The following is a 12,037-nucleotide window of genomic DNA, read 5'->3' on the forward strand; positions in this document are numbered from 1 at the left end:
CTGCCTTCCATTTTCCATAGCTGCTATTCCCTGCCTCCACTTGTTACATGTTTCTCTATTTCATTGCTTCCACACAAGAATGTAAGCTTAATGAGGGAGGGATTGGTTTTGCCACAGCTGAGTCTCTAGTTGCTTAGAGCTGTGCTTGCTAAGTAGTAGGTGCTTAATAACTATTTGTTGAATGAATAAATGAACTAAGTAGGGTCACAGTACTATTGTCTGTCCTTTCCTAGACATTTTTGAACAGGCATTACTTCGTGGGAGATAATTTGGCTGCAGTTGTTTCTTAGCACAGGGAACTGCTTTCTGTGCCTCCTTAAGATCTTGCATCTGGCTGCTGCTCTTTAGTTAGCTTTTCCTAAGCACTTAGAGCACCCAGCACTAAGAATACAGAGAAAGGTCTGACCTGGGACATAAATAAATATCTCAGGGCTTTCAAGTGGGGGGGGCTAACACATTTTGATTCACAGGTGACTGACTTTGTTCCTAATGATGGATAAGTCCACACTTCAATTGCTCTTTATATTTTACAAAGCCCATTACACACTTCTTTGATCCTTACTACCACTTGGTGAGGCAGGTACTCTTATTAACTTGTCTCTTTGACAAGGAAAGAAACAGATTCAGAGAAGTTAGTGACTTGTCCAAGGTCAAAGAGCTTGGAAGTTGCAGACACCTCATGTTTGCCATATCTGATGAGAGTGGTAAGAACTATTTCTGGTGTATTTCTTTTTTTTTCCCAATATATTTTATTGATATTTTACAGAGAGGAAGGGAGAGGGATAGAGAGTTAGAAACATCGATGAGAGAGAAACATCGATCAGCTGCCTCCTGCACACCCCCCACCGGGTATGTGCCCGCAACCAAGGCACATGCCCTTGACCGGAATCCAACCCGGGACCCCTCAGTCCGCAGAGCCAAACCGGTTTCGGCTGGTGTATTTCTAATGGTAGTATTCCAGATCTGTCTTCTTTCTTTTTGCATCCTTTTCTGTCTTTGACTGAAGGTTACTGTTCCTCTTGAATGATGGGTTACCTTTGGGTGGCTAACTTTATTTTCATAGGTGTGCTTTTTCTTTTATTTAATCTTTCTTTTGTCTTTTTAAAGAATAATATCGACTCTTGTGTACTTTGTCCTGCCTGCATTCCACTACTTTATTAAGTCCAAAGTGAAAGCAAAATTGCTCCCTAGTAGGAGCCAGTGATGGTGACTAATTATTTTCCTTTCAAAACACTTGACCAGCTACCCCGAAATACAGAGGCTATGGCAGTGGTCGGCAAACTCATTAGTCAACAGAGCGGCAAACCGCGGCTCGTGAGTGAGCCACATGTGGCTCGCTAGCCACAGTTTGCCGACCACTGGGCTATGGAATACTACTCAGCTATAAGAAAAGATGAAATACTGCCACTTGCTACAACATGGATGGACCTTGAGAATATTCTGCCAAGAGAAATAAGTAAGTCTGAAAAAGCCAAGAAATGTATGATTTCACTCATATGCGGGATATAAAACAAAAACTCATAGACACAGAGTACAGTATGGTGGTTACCAGAGGGAAGGGGGTGGGAGGGTAGTAAAGGGTAAAGGGGGCCAAATATACGGTGATGGAAGATGATTTGACTTTGGGTGGTGGGAACACAATGCAATATACAGATCATGTATCATAGACACGTACCCTTGAAACTTATATAATCTTATTAACTAATGTCATCCCAATAAATTTAATAAAAAAAGGATGATTCTATAACCTGAATGCATCTTGGGGTGGCAACTTTAAACTGTTTGTTCTCTGCTCATGTCTTTTAGCTCATGCTTTTTAAACCCTCTTGTCCAGATGTGATGTTACCACTGAAACTGCTGCTTAGTGCTCTTTTTACATCTTCAGCTGTCAGCTCTTCTCTCAACTGATTATGGTGCAGCCCGAAGCTCAAGAGCTGAGGCAGGAAGAGTAGGATTTTGTAACATTATAGTGGAAAGGGCATGGCCTTTGCAGTCAAGTATACTTGGTTTTCATTCCAAATCTGATATTATTAGCTGTGTACATGTATCCAAGTTACTCTGCCTCTCTGTTCCTCTGCTTGTTATCTGTGAAAAGGGTGGTGATATTATCTCACCACACTGTTTTGAGGGTTGCCTTAGATTAGTGGTCGGCAAACTCATTAGTCAACAGAGTGGCAAACCGCGGCTCACGAGCCGCATGTGGCTCACGAGCCGCAGTTTGCTGACCACTGCCTTAGGTTATGTGTGCAAGGTAGCCACCGCATGGCCTTGTGTGTAATGGACACTTCATTTATATCCTGTGCCTCACTTTCCCCACCTCTTCCCAAAATGTAGTATATTTGTGCACTTAGTTTTAAAATTTTCCAAATAGGGGATGAATGAGAGCTGCTTTGTTAGCACTCAACATCAAAGGGATCTTGTATAATTTTTGGACTCGATAAAAATGCAGTGTAGTTTCAGGCTAGTGCCCAGATGGTGGGCTATGGAATCTCTTCCTGTTGGACTGGCCACACCATATTGAGGGTATGTTGTGTTCAGTGCTATGTAGCTCATCTTCAGAGGCAGGACAGGGAGGCTTTGAAGAAGCAGACTGCCCAGCTGCTACTGAAAAGCTCTGGGCCTGGAAAACCACGCAGCCTCTTCATTGGTAGAAAGAGTGGTAATAATGGCACCTCCCTCATAATTGTTGTCAGGAATAAATGAATTATTATGTGTCGACCACTTAGATGGATGCCGGGCAAGGAGTGGGTTTTGTGTGAGTGTCAGCCGCTGTTGAGGGGACCTCAGAGGACAGCAAGCAGGATGGTGGGCTTCCGTGTTGTGGAAGAAACAGTTGAGGAAATTGGAGGTGTTTAACCTGAGGAAGAAGGAAGGGTTGAGAGGCCTTTACTATTTAAAGAGAAATTTTAGGGAAGAGGAAATAGATTTATTTTGTATTACTGGGAAAGGTGGAACCAGGATCGATGGGTAGACATTATGAAGAGGCTTATTTTTTTATTTATTTTATTTTATTTTATTTTATTTTATTTTATTTTATTTATTTTAATAAAAGGCTTTGTAATAAGGGGAGGCATTTACAATTGCACTGAATTGCTTTGTGAGCTAGTGAGCTCTCCATCACATGGAGGCTTAGGAGGCCTCCTGACTTGGCTGTAGGGTGGCCTAGTTCAGCGGTCGTCAACTGGTGGTCCACGGACCACTGGTGGTCCATGAGGTCCGAAAGGTTGGCGACTGCTGGCCCAGATGACAGTGTTCTCTTCTACCGTGCTGTCAGCTCAGATCAAGTAACTGGCTTAAAGTAAGATGACTTCACACTGAAATTTGCTGGGTGTTGGTAGCATGCCTAGGAACTTTCTCCTTGGAATTAGTCTGTTCTGACGGTCTATCATTCATTCATTTTGCAAATATTCATTGTGTGAGACATTGTATTTCTGGTCTTATTTTGCTGAAATGAAAACAGAGGTTGGAAATGAATTTGTATTTACTTGACATCATGGACTCCTTGGAGAAACCCAGTGAATTACGTTTCATTATGGGAGATAGTTCTCCTTGGGAGTGTTGTGTTTTGGGAGTTCTTTTGAGCAAAGCACTGAGTGCCCTTTGTTTTAGACTATCCTGTCAGGGTGTTTACTAGCAAGCATCCTTGGAAGATAGAATCTTGTCTTCTGGAGCAGAGGGCAGGCATATTTACTGTCCAGTATGAAATATTCGGCTTTCTAAGCTCAGGGTTCTCTCCAGTAATTCACAGCGTGTGCAGGCATCCATTTGGGCTTAACCCCGATGGGACTTGCGGGAACAGGCACTGAACAAATATGCTGGTGCTAATGCTACTTGCTGTGCTGTGAGTAATAAAGTCCTTAGTCTGACCCAGGAGTTTTGTGTCTTCTACCGGAATCCATAAAACTGTGGCAGGCTAGCTTGTTAACTTGTAAGTAAGATAAAAATCTCAGACTCTTCACAGTTCTTGACATTAAGGAGGAATAAAGTGAGAATCAGAGGTCAAATCTCATGCCCAGTGCCAAATGATCTAGTGCTTGGGGGTGTGAAATTTGAACCTGTGTCTCCAAAGGATGTTCTTTCCATTACATTGTGGAAAAATGCTACTGCCTTTACTGCTTCTCCTACTACTACCAGTACTACTGCTGCTATACCTATGGTAGCTAGCAACAACAACCGACATTGTTGAGTTCTAATGATATGCCAGGCCTTGTTTGATCTCATTTAATTCTAACCAACAACCCTATAAGGAAGGTGTACTTACTAGCTCCTTTTTATAGATTAGTAAAATGGAATAGGATTACCAAGGTCGCAGGAGCAGTAAATGGTGGGTTCCAGCCCAGGCAGTTTGACTCCAGAGCTTATGACTCTGTAGCAGTTAGGACCCTAATTAGAAAACAGACCTACCTGGGTTTTGAATCCCTGTCCTGTTCCTTCCCTTATTGTATGAGGTGGGGCAAACCTCTTCAAATCTCAGCTGCTGCATCTGTAAAAAGGGGAGGGAGGATAGTAATAGGACTCACTCCAGGGCTGTGTGAAGATTAAACATACATTCTATCAAGTCTGTAGCACAGCTGCTTCCTGGCAGCTACTAAGCCTCTCTAAATATTAGCGGCCATCATTATTATTTTTTATCCTTGCTGCCTTACTTTCCTTTAATTAAATTTTTTAAAATGGTTTTTACTTTCAGAGTTCTCCAAAATAAGTATTTTTTACTAAAGGGAAAAATGTCACTCAGCCCAGTTTACATCAAGAGAAAGAATTTCCAATGTGGGGCAACCCTGGCACAGGCTGTTTTCCTTATATAAATACTTTCTCTAAAAATGAAAATAGCTGAAACCCCCTACAGACCAATTTACTTTTCAATCTTTATTTTAGAAACTCTTTGATTTTCCTAAATAACTCCTAATGCTCCAGTGATGTGTCTGGGCCTGACAGTGTCCTTAGTGGTAATGCTGCTGCTTAATGTAAACAGTGTGCAATGTCTGGCATGTTTCCTTCCACAAATGGTGGTGGCGAGGAAATAATGCACAGCGGTGTGGCTTTGAAAATTCTGTGGCGGTTGGCTTTTACAAGGGGAAACATAGAGTTAAATATCTAGGGATCTTCCCTTTGGGACAGTTGATAAATTGAAGGCATTTTCTGATTGTGCTTTACTTTTGATTAACAGCCTGGAAGGTTTCAGATTTAAAGAGCAAAGTTGTATATCATAGAAACAACAGGAAGACATCCTTAGCTACCCCCAAATAATGCAAGTGATGTTGGTAGCTCTGTCTTTGCAACCATATTCTCCCTAAATTCTCCGCTCTGATTTATTTATTAGCCAAACACTTGCATGGTCTTCTCTACCTGAAAGTAACCTTGGTAAGTGTGGTGTAGGATCACCAGTTGACAGAGGAGGACACAACCTGGCATGGGAAAATCCTTCCTTTAAGTCTTGGGGTTCACAGGGTGTTGATTTCCTGAGTATACCCCACATTCCTTAGAGGCATCACCTTTTTCCTTCCTTACATTCTCCCCTCCACTCCCAATTTCATGCTAGATCAGATCTCTTGGCATCCGTAACACATTTACAAAATTCTTTCAGGAGGTTAGATTGAAGTAAAAGACTGGCCTGCTGAATCTCCCTCTGAATTGAAAAACAAGTTTTATATATTATGTGGCTCATGAATTAAGATCTTTTGGTCTAAGTGACAGTTTGGAGAAGTCTGTTGTACAGTATTTTGCTTGCAAATATCTAGGAGTGGATATGTGATTGATTTGCTGACAGACCATCTCTGAAAGCAGTTCTAATGATGGACTTATAATTGATTGCATCCATCATTGAGAGCCTAAAATACCCCTCCCTAAATTAAAAAGATAAATGAAATAAATTATGCAGAATGTATAGGCTGACAAATCTGAGGGAATTTAATGAAACTCTAAATTACCACAACCAACAGATAAGAGGAAAAGGTTTCTTTGTTGCTGATTATAACACTAAATTAAAAAAAAATTATCCAAGAAAAATAATAGAGGAAACAAAGATCTGTGGCCTATGCATCAAACTAAAGTTATTGAAAGGTTTTTAATAAGTGTATCTATCTCATTCCCTGGTTATTGTTGATTCATATCAATCTTGTTAGTGCTGATGGAAGAATAGCACATTCAGGGACTACCTTGCAGTGTAGCTCCTATTATTGCTGTCCTAACAGATTTTAGAGTTAATATGAGCTTACTAGAGGCCCAGTGCACGAAATTCGTGCACGGGGGGTGTGTCCCTCAGCCCAGCCTGCACCCTCTCCAATCTGGGGCCCCTCGAGGGATGTCCGACTGCCCGTTTAGGCCCAATCCCAGGAGGATTGGGCCTAAACGGGCAGTCGGACATCCCTGTCACAATCCAGGACTGCTAACTCCCAACTGCTTGCCTGCCTACCTTCCTGATTGCCCCTAACCGCTTCTGCCTGCCAGCCTGATCACCCCCTAACCACTCCCCTGCCAGCCTGATTGATGCCTAACTGCTCCTCTGCCAGCCTGATTGCCCCTTACTGCCCTCCCCTGCAGGCCTGGTCACCCCCAACTGCCCTCCCCTGCAGGATTGGTCCCCCCCAAGAGCTCTCCCCTGCAGGCCTGGGTCCTGCCCCCCATCTGCCCTTCCCTGCAGGCCCGGTTGCCCCCAACTTCCCTCCTCTGCCGGCCAGGTCACCCCTAACTGCCCTCCCCTGCATGCTTGATCACCCCCAACTGCCCTCCCTTGCAGGCCTGGTCCCTCCCAACTGTCCTCCCCTGCTGGCCTGATCGCCCACAACTGCTCTCCCGTGCAGACCTGGTCCCTCCCAACTGCCCTCCCCTGCTGGCCATCTTGTGGTGGCCATCTTGTGTCCACATGGGGGCAGCCATTTTTGACCACATGGGGGCAGCCATCTTATGTGTTGGAGTGACAGTCAATTTGCATATTACTCTTTTATTAGATAGGATTTCCAGGCCACTGGGGGCTCTGTACCAAATTGAGGTCATTTAAATAAGCTATTTGGGCTCTTGCTGGTGTGGCTTAGTTGGTTGGAGCATCGCCTCATGCACCAAAGGGTTGCAGGTTCACTTCCCTGTCAGGGCATATGCCCAGGTGTGGGTTTTTGATCCCTGCTCAGGGTGGGTATAGGAGGCAGCCCATTTATGTTTCTCTCTTCCTCCCTCCCTTCCTCCCTCCCTCCCTCCCTCCCTCCCTCCTTCCACCCTCCCTCCCTCTCTCCCTCCCTCTCCTTTTCTCTGTCTCTAAAATCAATAAAAACATATCCTCGGGTGAGGATTAAAGAAAAGCTATTTGGAAGGTGGCTCCTCAGTGTATGAGTAAATTTATCAGTTAAGACATTTTCTGCTATATGTAAAAGACGACCAGCTGAAAGTGACCTAAACAGGATAATTATCATCTCCTCTAGCAAGAAGTCCTGAGGTCAAACAGCTGCAGGGTTGTCTGCTTTGGTGGCCAAATGATGTCATAGCAGTAGCTTGGCATTTCTCTGAGCTTTCCCGTCCATGGTTGTGAGATGGCTGAATTATCTGAGTATCTCAGCTTTGTATCAGAGTATTCCGTGTTGGGAAAAGGGGCCTGCTTCCTGTTAATCTTACTTGCAAGTAAACTCTACCTAGAAGTGCTTAGTCTCAGTGGCCAGACTTGTCACTGGGAAGGGAAATGGAATTACCAGGATTCATTCAAATAAATCAAGACTTGCCCAGGGTCTTGCAGAGTTCATGCTGCCTATTATCCAATTACAGTTGGCATGCCAAGGAAAAACTGAACGGAAGGCTTCTTGGATAGGCAACCAGCAAATCCATTTAGATGGGAGCATTGGAATTTACTACGTAGGTGGTTTCCTATTTTCTTTTAGTAAATTGTTTCATTGCCTAGTTAGTGGGATGAATGGGCTAGCTAGCTTATTGACTAACTGGTCTTTCTTTTTTCTTCCAATTACAGTTTATATGCAATATTATTTTGTGTTAGTTTCAGGTGAACAACGGCGTAAGTGGTTTGACAATCATATACTTTACACAGTGGTCCCCCAATATTTCCAGTACCCACCTGGCACCATACATGGTTATTACAATATTATTGACTATATTTCCTATGCTGTACTTTTTTCCTTTTTGCTTTAAGTTTGACTCAGCTTGATATATTCTCTATCTTTATCAGAACCCTGTCTACCAGTGATGATGTTGAAGACAGAGAAAATGAGAAAGGTCGCCTTGAAGAAGCCTATGAGAAATGTGATCGTGACCTGGATGAATTGATTGTGCAGCACTATACAGAATTGACGACAGCTATCCGCACATACCAGAGCATCACAGAGCGCATCACCAACTCCCGAAATAAAATAAAGCAGGTGAGCCTCCTTTCCTCTTGTCTGGTGTTATAGCTGAGGGAGAGGAGCTGTGCAAGTGGCCCATAGCCTTAACGAGTGATTCCTAAGGGTGCTTTCAGGAGTTACGAAATGCATATGCTGGAAAGCCTGAGGGTCACAGAGGACATCTGGGATTTGCTTCTTCCTTCTGCTATGTCTTTTTTTTTTTTTTTTTAAAAAATAAATCTTTATTCAGATTATTACAATTATTTCTCCTTTTTCCCCCCATAGCTCCCCTCCACCCATTTCCCACCCCACCTTCTGCCCTTACCTCCCCCTCACTGTCCTCATCCATAGGTGTATGATTTTTGTCCATTCTCTTCATGAACCCCCCATACCCCTTTCCCCCTGAGAATTATCAGTCCACTCCCTTTCTATGCCCCTGATTCTATTATATTCACCAGATTATTCTGTTCCTCAGGTTTTTAATTCACTTGATTTTTAGGTTCGCTTGTTGATAGATATGTATTTGTTGTTCATAATTTTTCTCTTTACTTTTTTCTTCTTCCTCTTCTTTAAGAATACCTTTCAGCATTTCATATAATACTGGTTTGGTGGTGATGAACTCCTTCAGCTTTTTCTTCTCTGTGAAGCTCTTTATCTGCCCTTCAATTCTGAATGATAGCTTTGCTGGGTAGAGTAATCTTGGTTGCATGTTCTTGCTATTCATCACATTGAAAATTTCTTGCCACTCCCATCTGGCCTGCATGGTTTCTGTTGAGAAATCTGCTGACAATCGTATGGGTGCTCCCTTGTAGGTAATTAACTGTTTTTCTCTTGCTGCTTTTAATATTCTCTCTTTGTCTTTTGCTCTTGGCATTTTAATTATGATGTGTCTTGGTGTGGTCCTCTTTGGATTCCTTTTGTTTAGGGTTCTGTGGGCTTCCTGGACTTGTAAGTCTATTTCTTTCACCAGGTGGGGGAAGTTTTCGGTCATTATTTCTTCAAATAGGTTTTCAGTATCTTGCTCTCTCTCTTCTTCTGGCACCCCCATAATTCTGATGTTGGTACGCTTGAAGTTGTCCCAGAGTCTTCTTACATTATCTTCAACTTTTTGGATTTTTTTTTTTGCTTTTTGCTTTTTCGGTTGAGTGTTTTTTGCTTCTTTCTGTTTCAGTTCTTTGACTTGATTCTTGTGTTCCTCTATTCTGTTTCTGGGTCTCTGTATAATATTTTTTATTTCAGTCAGTGTATGTTTAATTTCTAGTTGGTCCTTTTTCATATCTTTGAGGGTCTCGTTATATTTATCGGCCTTTTCTAGGATATTCTTAAAAAGTCTTATAACCGTGGTTTTGAATTCTATATCCAGTCGTTTGTTTTCCTCCATTTCTTTCGTTTGTGATCTGATTCTTTGACCCCGCATTTTCACTGATTCCCTGAGTTGGTAAGGTAGATATTTGTGCTAGGTTTCCAATATGGCCCAGTGGGTCTGCTTCCCCAGTTAACCTGAGGTGGACACTCTTGGTGCACCCCTTTGTGGACTGTGTGTACAGCCTTGTTGTAATTAAGTCTTTATTGTTGTTGGTATCACTGGGAAGAATTGACCTCCGGGCCAGTTGGCTGTAAGGATCAGCTGTGTCTATGCTGGGAGTTCGGTGCTGGAGACAGCCTTATAGGATTAGACTTGCCAAATTGCAATAGCCTCTGTGCTCAGCTTGGATGGGGTGGAGTCTCAGTCTTGGCTTCCTGTCAGCCTTGCCCTTGCGCGCATGTGCGCTTTCAGTCCTCCGCCTTCCCCAGCTCGAGTCTCCGCCTGAGAGTCCAGACTCCCCCCACAAGAGCGTGGGTCTCCAGGGGCTCGCCTGGAACTGGGGTTCACTGCAGTCAGAACTGGGGCTCAGTGCCGTCAGGAGCTTCTGACTCCCTTCCACTAGGGAAAGCCTGTGGCAACCTCCGCAGCCTTTGTGCGCACTGGCACGCGCGCGCGTGCGCACTTTCAGTCCTCCGCCTTCCCCGGCTCCCGAGTCTCCGCCCGAGAGTCCAGACTCCCCCCACAAGAGCGTGGGTCTCCAGGGGCTCGCCTGGAACTGGGGTTCACTGCAGTCAGAACTGGGGCTCAGTGCAGTCAGGATCCTCTGACTCCCTTCCACTAGGGAAAGCCTGTGGCAACCTCCGCAGCCTTTGTGCGCACTGGCCCGCGTGCGCCTTCAGACTTCTGCCTTTCCCAGCTCGAGTCTCCGCCCGAGAGTCCAGACTCCCCCCGTAAGAGCGTGGGTCCCCAGGGGTTCGCCCGGAACTGGGGTTCAGTGCAGTCAGAACTGGGGTTCAGTGCGGTCGGAGGCTTCCTTCCCCCTTCCGCCAGAGAAAGTCAGCCAGGCTCTCAGCCGCCCTTCCTCTCTGCGCGCACAAAGCCCCTTTGCCGTACCTCCAATTCTCTGTGAGCTTTTCTCTTTCCTTCTAGTTGTAGAATTTTCACTCAGCCAGCTTTCCTGTGGTTCTGGATGGTGTCCGTTCTGTCTTTTAGTTGTAGTTTTGAAATTGTTGTGCGAGGCAGCAGTTTAGGTGTTTACCTATGCCGCCATCTTGGTTTCTCCCCTTCTGCTATGTCTTATCCTTGGCTCCTATCATTACTTATCACTGTGAAATGACATAGGCGATGGCCACAACTGAGGAAGACTGAACAGAATCCAAACCAAAGAGGAATGCTGTTTTAAGAGTCTAGGGCCTCTTACTATTTGAGGCTCCCATCACAGAGTATCAAAAGTATTTAATGTGCTCATATCACACATAGAGTGTGTGTGTATGTGTATGTATGTGTGTGTGTGTGTCTGTGTGTGTATTGTTGTAGCAGTTGACTTTTTTTTTTTAAATTTTACCTTTGAGTATGTCACCTAATTTGAAGTTTGTTGTGATTTCTCTGCAGTCATTGTACATTCTTTGTCATGTTTGTGAAGAAAATCTAACTTATAAATTATTTAAGCATATAATGAAATATTTATGAATACCAAAATTCTCGAATATAATTCTTAGTATTGACAAGTATGTATTAATTCTACTTTGTAATTTTCTTTTCATATTCTGGAGGTTTTTTTTCCCCTCTTTCTTTCATTCTTTTTCTCCCCTTTGTTTTCCTCCCCTTCTTCTCTCGTCCCTCTTTCTGCCCCTTTTCTTCTTTCCTCCACCTCTCCTTCCCCAACTCCTTCCTTTTGTGGTAGGTGCATGAAAAGTTCTTGGGGGTTCCTGGGTACCATGTCTCTAGTACCTAAGGGATAGAGTGGGTTCATAAGGGGTAATTTTATATTTGGCTAAGGGGTACACTGATAACTAAATGTTGTGTATTGTCACATTATAGTTATGTTGTTTTTAGTTGTGTATTTGAAGGGTCACTCCTTTAATACCTCTTAGTACTACTCATTGATGGATAATCATTTCTACCACTTATTGAGCACTGATTCCTTGCGAGGCATGGTGGTGTATATTCCTATTTCAACAAATCTAGAATTTGAACTTGGGTCTCCCTGACTCTAAGCCCTTGCTGCTGGTTTTCAGACTTTTTTAAAATTAGATATTTGCCAAAACCCCAGCGTACAGACATTCAGGGAGGTTGTGCTCTCTTCTTGTTTGATGTGGATGTGAGAGGTCTGGAGCTCAGGCTTGGTCTCCTCTTCCATAGTTGGTGGCTGCCTCTAAGCACCTCTGTGGGCTGAGGGCTTAGTAGACCATTT

The 12,037-nt window shown here is 43.7% G+C and overlaps 1 protein-coding gene across 1 annotated transcript in view; it reads left to right on the top strand.

Annotated features, from left to right (window-relative positions):
- The window catches only part of EXOC4 (exocyst complex component 4), a 771,568-nt gene that overhangs the window by 18,795 nt on the left and 740,736 nt on the right, over window positions 1-12,037 (top strand). Inside the window, exon 2 of the mRNA XM_080666468.1 lies at window positions 8,165-8,354. Within this exon, the coding sequence (XP_080522594.1) occupies window positions 8,165-8,354 (190 nt within the window). The remainder of the gene's footprint in view (window positions 1-8,164; window positions 8,355-12,037) is intronic.

The sequence above is a fragment of the Plecotus auritus genome, assembly GCF_963455305.1.
Source record: "Plecotus auritus genome assembly, chromosome: 4".
NCBI classification, from domain to species: domain Eukaryota; kingdom Metazoa; phylum Chordata; class Mammalia; order Chiroptera; family Vespertilionidae; genus Plecotus; species Plecotus auritus.